The following is a 21,774-nucleotide window of genomic DNA, read 5'->3' as shown; positions in this document are numbered from 1 at the left end:
GGCTTGAAACTTCTCTTTTTTTCGAAAAGACTAAAGAGAATGCCACGAACACAATTCGGATCATTTGATGACCCTACGATGCACACGATTAATAGTGGTTCAGACACTAACTCTTTCAAATAATTTATTTGGAAAAACTAGTGAAAAACCAATAAAACAGCTATTTCATCTAATCTGTTTATCACAACTTGAATAGAATAAGTTTCACGAGAAGTAAATTTTTCTTTCCGATGTCTTCAGGGACTAAGGCATAGGAACAGTCAACTAGCATTTTGAGTATCAATATGAAAGCACCTTTATAATAAAAACGAGCATTTAGAGTATCAGCGTGAAAGCACATTTACAAGCAAAAATTAGTGGGAATGAAATAACTAAAATGAGGAAGTACGTCCAAATTCAATTTATGTGATGATGTAACATAAATTTAAGTAAGTAAAAAAAGGTGAAATTAGATTGTGATTTTGCCAATGATTGCCTAGGATTTAAGATAATGGAAGTTTTGGTACCAATTTTATTTTTAGTATGATGGTTATGTATGACTATTCATTTGTCCATTGCCAGGAGTTCAAAGAAAAAATATGAAAAATATGAACGGAAATATTAGAGCGCATTTTTGCGTCACTGGCCCAGTCACTAGACATTTTTGTGGGACACCAGTGAGCTTAGTGGATTGCCGCGCGCGGAGTTAAGATAAGAATCTTAACTGACAGAAAAAGAATATCGATGCATATCTACGTTGACAGTTTTCCTTCCGGTTTTTGTCTGAAAAATTATTTTTTTTGTAAAATAGTGCTACTTAGCAAAAAAAGTGCCACTTTTGCTAAAAAGTGTCCTAATAGTGTCAGGTGTCCCAAAATGTGCCATTTTAAAAAAAGTGTCAAAAGTGACACTTAAGTGTCACTGGTGGCAACCCTGGTGGGTGGTAAGCGTTCAGGGTTGACGACACTAACCACACTAGTTACTTTTGATTATATCAGACGAAGTCTGAGTTCAGGTTAAGATTCGTTGGATCTGGCTCTGTACAAGCGTAGAAGATCCTTGTCACCCGCCGCGATGAATTCTCCCTTGCTCGTTGAAGAGCAGTAAAACATCTAAACGGCTTAAAAAAAAAACCTGGCATCAGCCTTTTTTTAGCCAATTTCCCCCTGTTTTCCCTGAAAAAGGGGTATTTCTGCACAAGCGATTTTGAATATGTTATTAAGCAAATTTTTTGAACATTCTGGTGTCTCTTTGTGTACGAATACTGTAAAAATTTAGATTCTAATTTATCTCCTCTCCTCCCTCTGACATCATTTAGGGTTGAAATGGGGTATTATGTGATATAATTTTTTAATCATGATGTCGTTTTAGGTCTCCCTAGACTTGAGTTAATAGGAAACAAACTTTCAATGCACCTAATACTGCAAACATTAAGCTTGTGATTTTTCACCCCCTTCTGACCTCACTTAGGGTGAAAATAGGGTACAAAGTGATGGAATTTTTCGATTATGATGTCATTTTCAGTCTTCCCGGACTTCAGTTGATATGAAACGACCTTTCAATTATGCATTCATTCAATTATGTATTACAATATTATAATACCACAAATAATGTTCTTACCAGTTTTGACCATGCCTAATTTGGAGATGGGGTACTAAGTGAGGAAATTTTCTAACTCTGATGCCATTTTTGGCTTCCCTGGATATGAATTAATAGAAAACGACCCTTCAATCCAGATAATATTGGAGAAACTTACTTTAGATCCTTTCCCCCACCCCCCTGTTTCACCTCTTTTCCTTGAAAAAAGGGGTATATATGCACGGCCAAGTGTGAATATGTTGTTTTTGCAAATTGCAAATCTGTTAATTTTTCTGAACGTTTTGGTGCCAGAAACATTTCTGTTACTCGAATGCCGAGGTTGGACCTTTTTTTTAGTAGTTTTATTCGACTAAAAGCACATTTTTCTTAAAGCGATAGTGAAGAAAAGTTATTATTTAGCAAAGACGCTGCTCGGTTAATTTCAAAATATTACGCAATACGTAATAAAGAACAGACACACATCAAACAGACATAAATCAAGTACTGGTGCTCAGCTTTTGCAAAAATTGACAGCAATGAGTTGCTGCAAGCGAGAGTGGTGTTATGTAAACATGCTTTCGAGTGGGTGATGCTTAATCAAACCGTTCGTGGTAACTGACTGTAAATAAGGAGAGATGCGTCTCAATAGTTTTAGTGCCCTTTTTAAGTGACCAAAAACATTGTATGGCAACCCCCCCCCCTCTGACGCCCCTTTCCCTCCAATGTTTTCTGATGAAAATTTTGGAATGGCTATTTTGTTCAACATAGTTAAAGACAACATCATTTTTCAAGCCGTTACATACCTGACATTATAACTTGAAGCATTTACTGGAGCCTTTACTGAGGAAGTTGATTCATCTAGGCTGCAGAGATGTTGAAGCCGTTGACATCTAGGTGAGGAATGTGGAGTAGCCAGCGTTTGCATAATAAGAGGTTGGTTTGTCCATCCATTGGCGAGTCCTTGTCCCTTGAGCAGTGATTCTGTTAAAGGATGAGAACTTATCAGAAATATTGAATTTTCAAATATTTTTGGTTGGGGTTTACCATTAAATACCCCCACCTTAGCCTAAGCGAATAGAACTGAGTCTAATATTCTTGGTTATATTGTGTGAGAAGACTAAGGTTAATTTTATTGACAAGCACAATAATTTTCAAGCAAAAGTTGGAAGCAACTGAAAAAAAATGTTTGGTTGATATTGCTCACAGTTGCTATAAATAGAACAACAGATATTTTACTGCCAGTCAAAACAACCAAAATATCTTGGCTAATACACGAACTAAAACTTAGCTCATGAATGCACTGAATGATAACATTCAGTCTAACCTTGGTTCCGGTACAGGTTCTATATCTCCGCTCTATATTTTGAAAATTACATTTTATTTTATCTTCGATTTTTAAGTGTTTTCCATCCACTGCATTTTCGTGAATTGAGGCGCCAGCTCACTCCAACTTCTAGACAGCGTCTGAAATTTGGTAGCACTGGTCTTCTAGATGGACAGACTTGCTCCCAAAAATAATCCTGTCAGCTGTGATATCAGTCATGCATAAAAAAGTGATAGAGCTGTCCCCCGACGATACGAAGTCTGTCGACTTTTAGGTGAAACCAATTATGGGCTGCATTATTGAATTTGTGGGCTATTTGCCTGGGTGCGCTAAGTTGCATTCAGACGAGGTAACCAAACTAAGCTAGCTTTAGTTCAGCAATTTAAACGAAGAATCACACATGGCGTATACAAGAGGACGAAGATAAATAATGCAGAAGTTTGAGGAATTTTTTTCTGATAATATAGACTTACACTTTTTCTTCCGATAGGAATAGACAAAATTCGTTTCTGATTTTAGCTCAAATTGTTTCTTTGTCACATCTCAGACAAAAGGTTGCATTCCAGGAGAGCGAGACAGTATAAGACGCGTAAAAATGGCTTGGTAGATCTTATTTGAAAGTCAATTATTTTTACCGTAACAGCAGCGGACAAATTTACTCTAGCGCATCGAAAAAGTCTTCAGAGTGAGATAAATTCTTAATGCAAAATGTGATTAAACGTAAAAGCGAAAAGAAGAAAAAAGAAACACAAATTGGGCTCTTATTTTTGTCAAAACCAGTAAATGCAATACTTTGGATTTAGGAGTTGTGTCTTACATAAAAAAAAGCATTGGTAAATTTTGAGATGTAGACCAAGAATTAAATGTTGAAATATAGCTTCTCATTCAATTTAAGGGGCTGTTATTTCAATTTCAGCTATTGTAACAAAAAAATCTCATTCTTTAACAAGGCAAACTACATGTCAACGTCTTATTTTGGTGAAAACTACTTCTCATTTATTTCAAAGAGTGGAAGTAACATCTTGTTCTTTCGAGATAGAACGAGCGTCGTAGCTTCACTGACAACTAAAATTATCCTTTGAAGGGTTTTAAAGCGTTAAGAGTACTTGGTTGTTTCTCATGCAATGATTGTCATCAATTTCTTTTCATATTTTCAAAGAGATCATAGAAATTCTGATGATATTATCTTTGGCAAGAAAGGTAACTATTAATATCTTCTTCATATTGAAGATTTTCAAGTACATCGTCGGTACACACAAAGCTTGTGTCTGACATTTCCCCACTTCTGTCATTATTGTCAAAAACTGTCTGCTAAGCAGTTCTCAAAGGGAGGATTACCAGGGCAAGATAGAACAGAAAGATTAGAGTTTGATCGAACATTGCCTTTTTTACGATTATCTAAAAAGTTGGAAATGTCAGGTACGATCTTTAGGCGTGACAGCGTCATATCAATTTTCATTTTGAACAATGCACGTTTAGCTGCACTGATTTAGAGTCAACTTTCACTTAGAAGTTAGTTTTAAGTATTTCTAGTATGTAAGATAAAACAAAACAAGGAAAAACTACACAGACATTCAGATAAATTTATCCTATTTGTGAGTATTAGTGAGCAATTAGATATACATAGGTACAAGAATTTATTCTGAATGTAATAAAACTTAATTTTGTAAGTGTCAATTAACTCAGAGAGCTGACTATTTAATTATCAAGAAATACACAACAAAAATATAAATATTAACAACAGCATCCAAGTGGCATATCTATTAACAAAATAGTATTGAACTTACAAGCGAGGACTGCTTAAAGCATAAAAGGAACTTGGTCAAATTACAAAACGTTCCACGAAGAAGAATAAACTTTGGCTCAATAGCATTTCACCAAAGTGTAATACACACTAAAAAAAGTTTTACACATCTGTAGCTAGGTCTGTAAATTATTATTTAACCTAAAAATATCTAGGACAGAATAAAGGCAAAACAGAGCTTGATAGTTTATGGTTATACATTCAACACAGCTACCTTTTTCTAAATTGCACTTGGGTTCATATTGCAGATCTGCTGATATTGTACTCATAAAAGCTTCATTCTTATGGGCTCTCTGTCTCTTCTTTTCCTCCTGGAATTACACAGAGGATTTACTTAGATGGAATGATCTATAATTAGCTACAACGATTCAGAGTATCTAAAGAAAGCCAGAATGATATTTCTGATGTGAAAATAGAAAATTTTGCACAGAGCAGCACATTTGGCTAGACGGAATGTGCTGTTGCTAATAAACAGTACTAACAATTACATTCACTAATTACTAAAATCTAAAATGAAGCAAAGAATTAAAAACACAATAAAACAGTGAAGCAAAAAAGGTAAAAAGTAAACCCAGTCAAATTCTAGAATGGAACCGTTTAGATGAGTGTAATTAATAGTAAACATTTTGATTATATACTTAAATGTAAACAAATATGAAATAAATATGAAACCTACTTTGAAATTACCTTCGAAATTTTGTTCCTTTACCTATCAGGTCCGTGTTGTAATATTCATTCCAAACTACATCGTCAAGTACTACTACCTATAGGTGCTACTATAAGTGCAAATTATGTTCTGGCCTTGGGAAGGCATAGGGGTTTTGAGCCCAACTTATGTTAATTTCTGCTCGTTTTGAGTTTGACTCGGTTATTTATAGTAATTTCTGCTCGTTTTGAGTTTGACTCGGTTATTTATTGTAATTTCTGCTCGTTTTGGGTTTCATTTATTTATCGATGCTGATTTGTGGTAGTTTCGCACTTGGTAGATTATTTGATTTGATTTTGGCTCATTTTTGGTTTGATGGAGTTCTTTACTTTTCTTTGAAAAAATTAATTTGGGGAAAAAGTTCTTTAGGATCACTGTAACGAAATTTTTCAGGGGAGGGGAGATTTTCTGGGGATGGATTTTCTATGGGGATATTTTCACATTGGGATGGCAGTTTCCAGGGGTGAACTTTCCAAGGAAAATTTTACATGTGGGGAATTTGCCAGAATTCGTATCCGAAATTCGTTTTATTTTTCTTAGTTTCGTGTTTGTGAACCCATTTTACATATGGGGATGGTTTGGAGGAATTGTCTGGAGGAAATTTTGAGTGAAGTTGGACTTTTCTGGGATGTTTTTACGTAGGGGAAGAGGATTTCTCACGGGAGAAAGTCTCCATGGGAGAAATATATTACCAGGAGAAATTCTTCATGGGAAAATTTTCTGCGGAAGAAAATTCCATTAGGGGTAGATCCGGGAAATATTTTCCACATAAGAGGATTCCCCAATGACCTTAAAAAGGATCAGAAATTAAATAAAAACAAGTATTTCTTCAAATGAAAGTATGCTAAGGAGTATCTTTCAGGCAGAATCGTAAGCAAGAAATTTTCTGGGTAAGAATTCGAAGTGAGGATGGAATTGTCCGGGGGTAATTTTCGTCGGAAGAATTTTACATGGGAGGAACTTTCTATGGCAGAATTTTTCCAACGGGGGATTTTCCGTGGGGGATATCTTGGGGATATTTGAAAAACGATCAGAAATTAAATAAAAACAAGTTTTTTCTACTGAATTTAAGGATCAATACTAAAACTTAAAACGAACGAAATTTTTTACAAATATGACAAGGGGACGGAGATTGCCCGACCTCAATACCCCACTCTTTACGCTGAAATTCAATCTTTTGTCTCAATTCTTTAAAAATTATTCCTGAAACATAAGAGCCGTGTACTTAGAATCAGAACCTTAGCGTGAAGAGAGGAGTATTGAGGAGGGGGGCAACCTCCCTCATATACGGAATACTTTCTGTTCGTTTGAAGTTTTAAGGTTGCTCCTTACTTTCAGTAGAAAAACTTGTTTTTTTATTTAATTTCAGTAGATAGAGACGTGTACCAATAGCAAAACCCTAAAATCGCATAAAACGATCTCTAACCAAAATTATAAGAAGTATAAACTCGAAAACAGTTATAGATAAAGTAAATCTCCATTATTTCTTTGTTTCCGATTATTTAAAATTTATAAGTGTAAAAGTTCATCAAAATAATTATTAGTATCAAGGATTTTATGCCAATAACCTTCGCAACAATGTACTCAACAACTTCTTAAAGTTTTTTGGCGATCGGATGAACAGTAGCCTATAGTATTTTTAAAGAACTTCAAGAATTTAGCGTAAATAGTGAGGGTTGAAGAAGGAACCGCCCCTTCACACACAGAATAATTTCTGCTTGTTTTAAGTTTCGATGTTGCCCCTTAATTTCGATTGAAAAACAAACCCGCTCTTTTATTTTATACAAGAAAAACGAAAGAAATATTTAACGGAGTTGATCATAGGTAAATGTTAGAAATGAATAATTTCTGCTTGTTTTAAGTTTCAATGTTGCCCCTTAATTTCGATAAAAAAAAACTCGCTCTTTCTTTTTATACAAGAAAAACGAAAGAAATATGTAACGGAGTTGATCTTAGGTAAATGTTAGAAATTACACTAAACTCTTCTATTTTGCATGTTGATGATATTTTGGGGGGACATTCATTGTTTTTCTTCATTTTTTAAAAATCCAACTAGAGAATAAAGCAGATGCCATAAAAAGAACATTTATTTCAAAGAAGTTGATTTTAAGAAAAACTATACGAACATCTTTCGTTGACAATGACGGTAGAGTTTAGTTAGAATGTCGTATGGCTTTAGTGATGAAGACAAAATTGGCGATGTTTAACGTACTAATTAAGCCTTACATTCATCTTTTGGTTTTCATCGTCATGACTTACCCTACAAAAAAAAAAAAAAAAAAAAAAAAAAAAAAAAAAAAAAATCAAGAACACAATGCGCTTTAATACTTACTCATACGTTTAGCTGGGTATACCTGTATAATAATTATTAAAAAAAAACATCTGATTTTCTAAAATATAAACGGCACAGGGCAAAACTAAAAACTAGCGGGAACACTGCAGCAACATCAAAAGCAAAACTTTCAAAATATTCTTTCAAGAAGGTACTAAAAAATTATAAGAGCAGTATAATTATAAAATACATAAAAAGTAGAAATGGCTCAGTTTTATAGTCAGAAAAATCCTATCAGAAGATTGTGTCTCTAATTTAGCGATTAGTAAAAATCAAATACCGCTTGAATTTTTAAGCACAGGAAAGACTTTACTCAATTTAATTTTACTTTAATTTTAACTTTAATTTGCTCAATTTAAAAAAAAACAATGGTCTTAAAGGAAGTAAGTTATTTTTTTCTTAAAAACGACTTAATTTTACAAATGTAAAATTAAAGTGTGGCAAAATGGGATAGTCTATATGTAAAAGTCTTACTACCCTATAATAAACAATTGTGTAAAATGTATGTTTCTAAGTAGAATTTCCATCTGTATACGTTATTGTGTGTTTGTGTGACTGTGGGTATTTGCAGGTATGTAGTATGCAAGTGCGTATATATTGGTGAAACCAGCATTCTTTCCATAACCAGACAAAAAAGCCAAAGTGTACATGTCTGTGTGTCCGTGTATATGTGTACACTCATGTGTGTGTTTTTGTTTAGGGTGTGCGTATGCATGGCCGCCCACAAGAGGGGAAGGAGGGGGCGTTAGCCCCCTCCTGGCTGAATGATGCTGCCTTACTTCTTATATTTTTGTTTTGAGATTTCTATTATATAGAATTAAAAGTGCCAATTAGACCAGGCAAGCCCCCTGGAATTCAGCCTATGGGGGCTCATGTGTGTATGTTTGCGTGTCTTGGAAATGTTTCTTATTTCCATTGTTAATTTTATTTATGTTGCTTAACTTTTTGTATGCACTTGAGCATCTTTGTTCCTAGATAAAATCATGCGTATGTATGTATATTTACTGTGTGCTTAGATAGTCTCCGTTTTGAAGTTTTAGTTTGATAAAATGTGACTCGTTACCCATGGTAACAAAATGAGTATGTATCAACAAACAAATTGATTCTATGGGCATGCCAAAGGAGTCAGTTTTTTGTGCTGTTTCTTTTACTTCTACAGGGCTCCAAAAACAGGAGTCACAACCTTCTGATAATTACGCTATGCAACGTTTAGTTATGTTTTTAAAACAAACTTTGACGATCTACTTTATAGGCTGGTCCAAATATCACTGGTACTGCGCACTGTTAAACTAAGGATGCAAATATTTAAGCAATACTGGACTTGGGAAGAAAAAATTGTTCAGTGTTTAACAAAGCTGCTGCCCCTTTGTTTGCCTCGATCCCCTTTAAGCACAGCCTTAAAATTTTAGCGAGGTATTTTATTGTCCTTATTCCAGAAAAAAGAATTGACGCATAGATCCGTTTTAAAATTAACAACAAAATTTGAAACTGAGATTAGCCGAATTCATATATTGATTTACAGTCAAGTCCATAAATAATATAACTAAGATTACGAATTCAGGTAAATATTATAGGCAGCATAAGAGCCCTACATAATGAAAGAACGATATAGCTTCGGATTTTTTTTTTTTCCCATGGTACTTCATACAAAAGGAATGGTCGTACAAACTTCAGAGGGGGGCTCATTCGATTGGAAATTGAAAGGTATACTGCCCTATTTAAAAGTCAAAAGTGATTGGAAGGCAACTAGTTCCCCTCCCTTGCCCTTTTAGGTGCCCATCCTCCCATAATCCCCAAATTATATCCAATCAAAATTTAAAGATAGTGATTTTGTTCAAACCGTCAAAAGCCCCTTACGAGGGCTGTAAATTGGCGAGCTGCCCATTATATACATATAGGTTTGACCATTGGTAAAAGGGACATTTTTGATCCTGGTTTTTTGAAACGGCTAAGGGTATTAGGTTGAAACTTCCAGGTTATATTGAGGGGATGTTGAAATAAAACAAAAAATAGCAGGTACATCCAGTTTCTCAAAAGGGCGTACCTGCAGCATCTCAGGAACGGCTAAGGGTATATTAAGTTGAAACCTCCACAGCATGTTGAGGCAGATTTTGAACTACTTCAATAGACACTAAGTGCATCCACGTTGTCAAAAGTTTTCTTTCTGTTATATCTCAGGAAAGGCTAATGGTATTAAGTTTCAGCTTCCAGGGCATAATGAGCGGATGTTGAACTAAATCAATAGATACCACGTGCATCCAAAATGTCAAAATGGCGCATATGCAATATTTCAGGAATGGCTAAGGGTATGAACCAGGAAATTTCAGAAAACACTGAAGGGAAAACTGCACTAAATCAAAAGACATGATGTGCAGTCAGGTTGTCTGCAACGTCTTAGGAGCGGCTAAGGATATTAGTTGAAGCTTTCAGGGAATATTGAGGGGGATGTTGAGCTAAATCAGAAGACAAAATAAGTAGTAAGTCATATAAAGCTTTCAATCCTACATTCAACCCTACAAGAATATGCTCAAAAGTGTACGCACTTTCACACCTACACCTGAGGCATGGATATGCGTGCAGTTTAACCGGTACATTGACTTGCCAGGGTCAGTCACCAATTACTATGAACGGTACTTGCCCAACCAGACGGGTTTTCTGAGGTAACACCCATTTTTTGGGGTCAAACAGAGAGAGAGCGGCGGTCACACTAACTTGATTAGTAGTTGGATTCAGATATAAGGAGTAATTTTCATTGTAGTTCATATTAGTAAGAGAATTGAATTCAGAGAGAGAATAGTTTATTTTAGAGGATATTAGTGGTGAAAAAATGAGTGGTGCATTTACATTATTGGAGATTAATGACGGAACCGACAGCAGCAGCAGCAACGATATACGAGTACCCAATGTAGCTGTGCAAATAATCATTGGCTGTAGACTATGCCTTGAATGGGACAGTATGTATGCTAGATACGTGATATCATTAAGCAAGTTTAAGCAGGAGGAGCAACTATGTTTTGCTGGAAAAGTGAATATAGTAGACTAGCGTATATTTTCTAGAGTACAAAATGAAATTCTGGTTAGTCTGAAGTTGGTTGTGAGAGAGTTAGGACTCTAAAAAATGGATAGATTTGAGAAAGAGCGAATCATGAGGAATCTAGTTCTTATGGAAACACATTTGATTCTAGATGATGATTTTCTAGAGTTGTCTATTCAAAGGATGATATTTTCTCGGGGAATGCTTGTTGATATAATGAAAACTGATTCTCCATCATTAGACTATTGTATGAAGCTTCTACGTCGTGATTCAAATGCATTTACACAATTTATTGATATATTGATCACGACACGGCAAAATGATATTGTGGATATGCTTTTAAATATTAGTTTAGAAATTTAGGACTTTTTTCATGAGAAAGATGGTGCTCAAGGATGATTTACCCCTCTCTCTCTATCTCAGACAATTTTTGTTGTTGCTAGGTCAGTTTCATTGTGGTAGTGAGAGTGTCAACACATGACAAAATGTTCCATACATGTCCGTTATGTATGTACACACTCGGCAGCTGGTCATCATCATGTGAGAATTGCACAATGATTGATGAGTATGATGAAAAGTGTAGATTATGCAACCCGTGTAAACTGCATAGAGGATATGCTGTGCAAATTAAAGGTTGTAATTCCTGTCTTGAAGAGGTGTGTGACTCTCATCCTAGAGAGCACCTATGCTCCAACTGACATTATGATAAAGGTAAGCAGTGGGAGAGTACATATCCCGGTATGATTGGAAAAAATCCTAATCGTGATTTTAGTTTACTGCTACGAAATTGGTATCGTCGTAGTTTTAGATTGTTCTGGGAGGAGGAGCCGGGTCATCGATTCAACTGTTGGAACAACAAAAGAATATGGTTTCTACGTCATCGTTGTGAAGACACTGGGTGTTATGATTATAAGTCCACTGATTTTTATTTGGCTGTGACGGAATGTGATTCGACACTTGAGGACACTCTTTGTGAAATTGCTTCAAATAAGCAAATTGAAACCTGTGAATTCTATAGAATGAATGAGAATAGTATCATTGACTATAAAAAGAGATATGACAAGAGTGAAGTCACACTCTACTGTAGAAAATGTGACCCTGACATTGAAGTACATCAGGATCAGTACACTGTAAATTCAGATAATCTACCTGCACTAGTTGTTGTCGACAAATACCTAGTAGTGGATGAAATCTAAAGAGTAGAAAAGTCGCTTTATCATCTATAAAATTTTTTTTTTTATTAATAAAATATTTAACAAAAATATTTAGAGAATTTTATTATTAGGGCACTAAAATTAATATTAAATAAACTTGTAATTACATTATACACTAGTAAGTCGTTTAATTCAGTTAGGTCAACGTAGATGTCGAGAAACTACTATTAGGTGTAGCCACGACACCTGAAAATGAAAAAAAGTACTGCATGAAAGCTACACGTCTTAGTCGTTAAATCCTATACTCTTCGTTGATTTTGAATAATGGTTTCCCCCCTGCTTTCAATAAAGTTGCTGATGTATGGAGTGTAGAATTAATACGATAGGCCAAGAGGATCAAAAAATTTAATATTCTTCGCTGTTTGAAAGATGCATCGCCAATGACCGGTCTTCAAAGTCGATGGACTGCTATTAACAATGATTAGGGTATTGTTAACACTTGGAATTTTTTCAATGAAGTCCAAAGGTATGCAATAGGACTTGTACTGGGACATGTATGGATCCATACTAAATACGTTGATTATTTGGTTTGTGTTCATGGTGCTAGGTCTAGTAGAACACTGCCGTCGGGGGTGATTTCCCAATAGGTTTCAAATTGACTTAATGATATTAGCGTGATATTCTCAATTAGAGCATTGGCAAATGTACACTGTAAATGTACATTCCCTGTTCGTACCTTGATCATATCCTGAGTCCCTGACAAGTCCAAAACAATAACCCCATGATTTTTTGAAAACATTGAATCGACTATTCCATTTTCAAATAGTTGAGAGACATGATATAGGGATTGCATGGTCAACTTGTACAGAGCTCTATAGGATTTTTTGTCAAATGATAGAGTGTAGAGTGGAATACCATTCACTTTGCACACGAGGCTAGATAGGCCAAAAAAATTAAAATCATGGGGGGATTCAGTCCAGGATCCAACGGCACTGCCACTCTTCACAAAGGTCAAAGCCAATTTTGATGGGATTTCTCCATTGATAAATGATGAATTACTATCGGTACGAGAGCCGGTGGCAATGTGACGCTGATTGATGATCATTGGAGGGGCAAGAAGTTTAATGTTCTTACCATTGGCTTGCTGCTTTTCAACTACCAATGCAACAGAGCTCATAACTTGTTGTTTTCAGACGTGGAGAATCGCCGATGTGATAATGACATTTGCATCAGATGCTGCAGGAAGTGTTTTTCTCAAAATGAAATTTGATGGGGCCATCTGTAGCTTTATGTCAATCTTGACATTGGGGGGGTAGCCATTGGGATATATTGAATATCTCATGATTTAATTTACCAGCTAGATGAAACTCCTGGGTCACTGAAGTAGTCAACTCACCGTCAGTATCAACACCTGATCGATATTCATAGCCTAATGATTGTCCTCTCAACTCCTTGTAAGCCTTTGGCGTCATCATCATAAATTGTATGTAGCTTGCATAGTTTGATAAATTATTGCTAGTGCTCACCAATGTTCCATTAATAAATACATTAATTTGTTTGAATAGGCTCTATAGAATAAAGTTTTCATAGGAGAGACCATCGATGGCAGTTGGAGTTGTATTATCTCACTTTTTCTTCACAACGTGATTTAAATCAATAAATGTTGACGACAAATCAATGAAGCAATCTTCATTGGAAAATATTTAAAAGTGTATATTTTCCGAGAGGGGTTGTTGGGGGTGAAACTGCTTTAGTAGCCATACTTGACAATGACATCAACATTTTCAGCATTGAATAGATTCAATGAGGAACTAATTGATGGGTATGATTCCTTGTGGGGGAGATAAGTCATCTTAAGAGAAGAAATCCTTCTTTGATCTAACAATCTTTTTCTTCTTCTTCTTCTTCTTCTTCTGCTTATTGGTCTTCCTTGTTTTATTCCTCAAAGTCCTTGTTGATGTCCGGTTCTTCCTGCCTAGATAGAGACTGATGAGTGAATGACGCACACGCATCCTTTTCAATCCCTCCCCATTTTGTCGAGATTTTAGTTGCTCCCCAACGGCTCTTGCTAAAAATCTAATAGTTTTCTTAACACTCTCCTTGAAATTCTTGCCCGACTCCCAGTCCTGTAGTGTGGAGGCAGCAAAATTTGATGCAGCAGGTACAAGATATTTTCTGGCAAGGGGTAGTGCAGAACGAAATAGCCTAGCAAACCGGCTACCAAGACCATAGCCAGACATTGTAGTACGCCCCTTGTAGTAGTCCAATCCATTGCCTATTTGACGTGGACTCAAAGCACAAACATAACAGTCAATATCGGGACGGACAAATGGAATTCTTCTATTATTAATTTTAGTTGATTGTACTGTCGTTGACAATGGGTCGAAAATGATATGTGATCACAGCTAAGCCCTTTGTTATTTCTAGAGGATCACCCAATTCACTTCTTAGCATTAACTGACAGAGTTCCAAATACGAAGTGTTTACAGGAACATACTGAAGATGCTTTATATTATAGTGATGAACAAGTTCATGAGTTGTTTTTCGTTCAAGAGCACGTAGGAGGGGTATATTTGAATTACCGACTCTCGATGTTTCCACAAAGGAAGCATAGAGAAATATGCAAGAGTCCGAGGCAAAACCAGGTGGATAATCAGCAAAAATAACTTGATTCATCCCGTAAACGCTTCCAGCATTTTCCCCATTGATCATATTCTGTTTAAAGCCAAGAACATCTCTCAGATTATCATTGAGAATAATTATCTCAGTGTCAAGAGGTGAGGTAATGTAAATCCTATCATGTTCCAATGAATAAATAAAATGGAATTTACCATTCCTACGATATGAGATTTTTCTATTGATTGCACGACACAAATCTCCCATATTATCGTATTCAATATATTTAAATTTCTCATTAGGGTATTAACTAGATTTTAGTGCTTCCAACAATTTATAGTCAACATAGTTCAAACCTTTCATAGTCCAATCGAGTGGTAGAACTTTTATATCATACACACGATCCTTTCTCAGGATGTCATTGGTATTTTTGAAAATACAGTCAACAAGAGCCACTTCATATGCACCGTCAAATTTAATGGCAGGGGAGAGTTTTGTCAAAAAATCACTTGTCGTATTCAAGTCATTGTAGAGAGGATCGGAAACGTTGGAGATTAATGTTACATAGAAATCATTAGTCATTGTCAATATCTACTACACCGATCCAAGAATCAAAATCAGAGTTGTATCCTAGCCACCGAACAAGTAACTGTTTCTTACCCCTACGAGTACGTGCCTTTAATATCTTTCTAATAGTATAGATTTCACTAGTATTTTTAACTTTTTGCAGTTCATACTCATAAGAGCCGACGAGAATCTCTTCATCTTTGGTATAGCTCAGGCGATATCTTTTGTTTTTATTGTCTATGATTTTTGCCACTTTAAAAAGTTCTGTGGACCACAAGTAATTCGCCTTTTCAAAAACATTAGTTGTTCTATTAATTCCAACAGTATCACCAACATTGAATTTATTTTTCTTCTTCTTGACAACCAACTCATTGGAATACTGTTTAAGAAAGGTGTCAATTGTATCATGATCAGAATGATGAACTTCCGTTGGCGTAGAGTTGGACAATGATCGATGAGGTCTTTGATTATAAATCAACTTGATTTTATCAAGATCATGAATAAAAGCCGATGTATTTTTCAATGTACAATATCTTGAAATTAAAAGTCGAATAGTTCTTATCAATTGTTAGGCCAATGCAGTCTTTATAGGACTGTGACTATGATAGAGCAGTGTACTATATTTCTCTAGTATTTTTGCAACATGGGGATTAACAAATTCACTACCGCGATCCGTTTGAATTTTTCTATACGAATCCTGTTTGAGAATACTTTCAACGGCCTGAGCAACTTCAACGCCTCTCTTCGTGCGCAATGGAATGGCATATGCATAGTGACTAAAAACACTGATTGCAAGTAGAATGTACTTGTACGGTGTATTGTAACGTCTTTGAAGCTCATCTAGAGTCAGGAGATCTACTTGCACTATATGCATTGGGTAAAAGGCTTTATTTTTTCGATATTGATTGTCACGAAGTCTATGATTTCTATGCAGATTGTAACTTGATTCATTTTGTAGATAGTCTTGTACATTTTTAGTGTGAACACCAGTGACTTTGGAAAGAGTGGTGGGGGAGCTTAAACTCCCCGCCTCACCAATATTTTCATAAACACCTTTCAGAACTTCAACCATTTTGAACGTAAACACGTTGTGTAACGACCGCTACCCTTTTGTATACTGGCCGTTGATGGTGGTGGTGACGTTGACTTGATACGTCTTCGCTTTTGTCTAGCTATCAGTGGTGTGCTAGTATTTTCCAAAATTGATTTAAAATCTTCTTCTTCAAGTTCATTTTTTAATGGTGTCAATGTTGTTGTTGATGATGATGATGATGATGATGATGCATGTTCATTTAATTTTTTTAGAATTTGTCTATTGTCCATAAGACTTTTGGAGAAGTTTAAAGTGTTTAGAAAGTTGTATAGATGAGTGTAAAATGATAATAGTCCTTTACGATTTGTAGCCATGTCATAGATTAAATCAAGTAGATTATAGCTCTTGCCCTGGATTATAATCCCTTTCCCATTGCTCTCAATTTGAGTGTGATCTTGACCACTTTCTAAGAGATAGGAGAGGAGTCATGTAATTTGTTCATGATCTGAGTGGGACATTTAATCTCTAATTTTTAACACAATTGCATTCAAGTCTTCTTTCTTCAATCTTGTTCCAGAAGCAGACTGTTACGGGGGTGATTCCTTCTTGGGGTCAGCAGCACCAGCATTACCAACAGTGGGCTTCAACCAATACGACTTGTGTTTTTCCCACTTAACGAGGTGCATCTTGAAGTAAAAGCAGTTTTTTATCATCCTCAATATTCTCATTGTCAAGGAATTTACTCAGATTGTTCTCAAAGCGTTCGACGGGGGAGAGACCGAGTTCTATTGGAGTCAATTTATAGGGATTTGCCATTCTCACTAGAGAAAACCGTTTACAAGTCCTGCAATTATTGGCAGTAAAAGTGTGAAAAAACTACCGCCCGCCTGAAGAAGTCGTTTCCTTTTAAAATTTTTTCCTTTCCTTTTATAGCCCAATGATCGTACAATGGAACAATATTGCTTTGCCTGTTGCTCAACTACTTCTGGCGCTTGAAAATTACCCTCGGTCGAATTTAAGCAAAGTTCTGATACTAGATTAATGAAATCATTGTCAATACCGTGTTTGAGTATTACTTTCCTAAGCGGAGGTTTTGAAGGGCTTAGAACTGAAAACAAATATCTATTTTCATGTATTTTCTTCAGTGTCATGATATCAACTAATATGTCTTTTTGGTGTTCACAGGGAGATATACTGTAATTTCGTTGTCGAAAATATCTTTTACTACAAGCAGATCCTCGGGTGTATTTTGATAAAGATCCAATACGATGTAGCCGTAGGGTTTATTAGTTGCCTGATTGTATGCTAAGAACAGAAATTTAGGGGCGCCTGGATAGATTTGTTTATTGAGAGTTATTAGCGAGCTAGAATCATGGACCACTCTGTAGATGATATAGTAGGTGTAGTCCAATCCAAGTGTTCTCATACATTTCCTCTGATTAAATAGATTGTGTAGAACAAGAGTAACTGAAATCTGTTAATGATGAGAGAGAACATTGAACAGATTCAGAAATTGCTTGGACCATTTTTCAATAGATTTAGCCAGATAGTAAATGATCAGCCAAGAGTTTTGTTCAATAATTCTGAAAACATCAAGTCCTTGTATGAATTGTATCTGCACCAATCCCGTCGCGGCAATTGCTTTTATTTTATCATATGACTCCTGCCAAATACTGTAACAATAGTAGATTTTTTTGGCTTTTCCACAAACATTTTATCACAATTTTTAATTATTTTAGTTAAGAGTGTTGTTTTGCCCGACATTGACGGTCCACACAGAAACGATCTGAATGGTGTTTTAAATTAATACATGTTCCCTTCAAGAGTTCACCTAGAAAACTAACTGTAGACTATGGCTTTCTAATGACTAAATAATGTTCCTATTACTACTCCGTTCAAGAATAATAATAATAATAATAATAATAATAATAATAATAATAATGATAACAAGAAGACTAATAAAGAATGATATTTTCTTTGATTATATACATAAAAAAGTAAAATTACTTTTAAAAAAATACTACATTGAAAAAAGAACATTAAACATGAAAAAAAATACACTTTTTTAATTTATTTATAATAAAAAATACAACATTTGCATAGCCTCTAGAAAAAAAACACTTAAATGAATATACTTTTTTTTTGTTTATTTATAAAAAAATAAAACATTTATCATACTAAAACACTTGAAATAATAATATCATACAATTTTATTTACAGAATTTTAAATTTTGAGGTCCCCCCTCCCCCCGGGGGCGGCCGCTGTGGTAGCCAGGAGTAGGCCCGTAACCACCGGGTGCTAGGAGTGGGGGCCCGCTGCGGCGGGCCCGGGCCACGGCTGGCATTAAATAGTGGAAATTGATCTGCCTTGCACACATACACATACATACATTGTAAATTTTTTGTGATAAAGAAAAAACAGAATTAAAAAAAAAACATCCAATTACCCAAAAAACCCTCCAACCCCATTTATACCTTTTTTAGTGAATTTAATTTAATTTTTATATACCGAGTTGTTTTGTGTACTCTATAAATTCAACTAGGTCTGAAATTAAATAATGTTCGTGTGGTAGTACCTTCACACCATCCTCAAGTACATAGACTTTGTCTGATATGGCAGACATGGCGTTTTTCTCAACTCTAACTGTGTAGTTTTGAAATTGTAAAGAGCGAATCGCCATGACTTTCATCCTTGGCACTAGACTACGTTCCACACAGTTTCTATACACACTCATTTCGAAATAATTTTTTAGAAAGTGTGTAGGTACCCCCTTGCAAACTTGTTTGATATCCTTGTCGTGCGTTTCCACACAGTATACCTTCGGACCAGGAAACACACCACTGGATATCAGATCTTTACCCGTTTTAGATTTTAGCATTAACAATTGATTTGGGGCCTGGCGTCTCACTGGCTCTGGGTAGAGGGATTCGTCCCAGTTGGTGTAGTCCATTCCTGAGCTAATGTACTTGCCATTTTCCAAATCATTCAATAGATTTTCAGTTTTGACTTTTAACAGGAGTAAATTAGTGTCCCCGTAGTACACTTGAACTTGTCCCTCAATCGGCCACTGCACCTTGCATACATTATAATAAAATGACAACAGGAGTTTCTTGGATATTTCCGATATTGCACTTCCGCCTACACTATTTTTATTTAATACACTGTTTGTTTTCTTGACATGTAGGATCACCATATTAGAGTCTATGATTGTGAATGATGTGAAGTTTGGATCCGCAATGATTCGAGCACAATCTTAGGGATTGGTTACAATGTCACATCGACTTCTGTGTCATACGCTCTCGCACATTTTACTGAAAGCTGAGTTCAAAATGAGTTCATAGACTTCTTTTTCAACTTTAGTTTTCGCTTGTGAACGCTTACTGACAAAGGTGTCAATAAACGTTTTCATGTAAGGCTTTTGATCAAATTGGAGGGCTCTATGAATCTTTGTGACCTTGAAACCATTGGACACCATCCATTGCAATAGCACGTGATGAACAATGATATTCTGTTTCGGGTTGAGATCGGCAATTAGTTTTTGTTTTGAAGGTGCCCAGTGCATACTCCCGTCCTCTACTAAAGATAAATTGTAGGGGCTCAGAGAGTCCCTACCAACCGGTCTATTAATGCACGGAAAAACAAAGTCTTTTACCGAGTCATGGATTTCCATGGGTATTTCACCGTCAATTTCAAAAAACCATCCCTGTGTCCCATTCTCCTGAACACTGGCAATGTCGGGGAAATTCGAAGCACAGGGATTTTCAAGCCATTTATAATTGCCACACGGCAAACAGTAGTGAGACATTGCCGATGGGTAAAGAGAATTCATATCCAAAAAACTGCGTCCGACTTTTCATCGGTGTGCTGTCCACTCGGATCAGTTTTCATGATACGATCCCAGTGAAAAACATACCCACCCCTGATTGATCTCTCTACAAACAGATGCTGATCCACATCGGCGATCAGACCTATTTCTTCTTTGCTGATTTTAAGTATCAAGTCTATCACCAGATGAGGAGTGGAAAAATAATAACCTAAATCCAACCCAAATTCCCCATAAATTTTATCCGTATTTTTGCACACAATGTCCAGAAGATTGAGTACGTCACTGGCCAAGTAAAGTTTACAATAATCCCACCCATTTTTATATCCGCCCTTTGCCCAAACCCTCTTAGCAAATTCGTAGTCGCTAGTGGTGCAATCACTCTCAGTATGAGAATTCTAAGAAGCTTCAATGGGCGGTAATGACACCTCATCTAGCCTCGAGCCAGAGTTGTAATAATCATATGGATATATACCCTTACACCTTAATAAATCATACATTTCATCATCGGGGAAGCGCTGTTTGAGGAGGGGGAAGCTATCAAAATTATCACTTTTCTGTACCTGAATCAATTGACTTAAAGATTTGGGGAAGAAGCTGAAAGAGTCTAAGAAACGGATTTTATTTAGGCACGTGTTACCCTTGTTAACTGATTTCCACATCAATTCTAGCAGCAGTAGCTTCTCCGATGATTTGGGTATGATATTATATGAAAAAGAACCATCTATCCATGCGTCATCTACAACTCCACCCTTGGCAATGCAGGCCAACGCCGGTAGAACAAACTTTAAGTCGTAATTGGAATTGTGTATGAAAACAGGTACGAAATATTGTTGTCTAACGTTTAAATTGCACGACTGGTGTGCTACCCCTCTAAAGTTACTCCCTCCCGATGTAATTTACTGCCACAAATGATCATGGTCAATCACCTTCCTCCTCCCCCTATTCCCAACACCATTATCAAATTCTCCCTTGCAAACCCAACCCATTTTACGATTTTTAATGGCCACTATGTCATCTGGTGATAGGAGCATAGGATAGTTTGTATAACGAAGGCGCGAAATTGCAAAGTTCGCTGTTTTGATTAGACTGACCAATGCCGAGCGCATGCAGTCTTCATCGTCACTCAACATCTCAACTACCTCCAGCACTTGTATGGTATTATTGGAATCTCGTTGCGCGTGAGCGTAAGAGAGCCCTATGGCTTCATGTATTTTAAAACGATTTGAATTTGACGGATCGCAGACGTCTGTCAGTTTCGCTTCGCAGTCTAAAGCGATCTTATTGCTCTGCAGGAGCGTGTTTTGAAAATTTTTAAAACGTGAGATCACTCTATCCTTGCTTACCGTCTCCACAGCCTAGTATCCATGACGTTTACAATGTTTCATATGATGTCTTGACTTTAAATCAGACCAAAATCTTGAGAGACATGTTGGACAGTAATAACGTACATTCCGATTTTTACCGCCACTTAGAGCCTTATTAATGTCTGCTATCAGATTAAAATAACCAATTCAATCGGAGTCCGTGGATTGGGTGTACAGAAGCCATACCCAATGTTTTAATGATTCAGTTGAAAGAGCCCAAACTGGAAATAATACACCCTTTTTATCGGAACGCTGACCTTCTTCAAATTCTGTTTCATACTGTAACACCGTGACACCAATCTTTAAATGTGCATTAGCCCGCTCAAAAATATCTATTCCTTTTAGTGTCACGGGAAATTGACCATTTAAACAATTAAAATTTACTTTGGGGAACTTTGAACCCTCCAAACCATTAACTGCCATTTTATTCAACTTTTTCTTAGTGGCATCTTTTTT

At 36.1% G+C, this 21,774-nt stretch overlaps 1 protein-coding gene across 1 annotated transcript in view; it reads right to left on the bottom strand.

Moving 5' to 3' along the window:
* Positions 1–21,774, bottom strand: part of LOC148942136 (voltage-dependent T-type calcium channel subunit alpha-1H-like) — a 386,818-nt gene that overhangs the window by 173,794 nt on the left and 191,250 nt on the right. The window contains exons 11-12 of the mRNA XM_089103241.1: positions 4,900–4,996; positions 2,361–2,538 (exon numbers count right to left, since the gene is read on the bottom strand). Of these exons, the coding sequence (XP_088959367.1) occupies positions 2,361–2,538; positions 4,900–4,996 (275 nt within the window). The remainder of the gene's footprint in view (positions 1–2,360; positions 2,539–4,899; positions 4,997–21,774) is intronic.

This window comes from Artemia sp. Qi Xiang Cuo, chromosome 17 (genome assembly GCF_049724085.1).
Source record: "Artemia sp. Qi Xiang Cuo chromosome 17, ASM4972408v1, whole genome shotgun sequence".
In the NCBI taxonomy this organism is placed as follows: domain Eukaryota; kingdom Metazoa; phylum Arthropoda; class Branchiopoda; order Anostraca; family Artemiidae; genus Artemia; species Artemia sp. Qi Xiang Cuo.
This window is presented reverse-complemented; position numbering and strand designations above follow the sequence as displayed.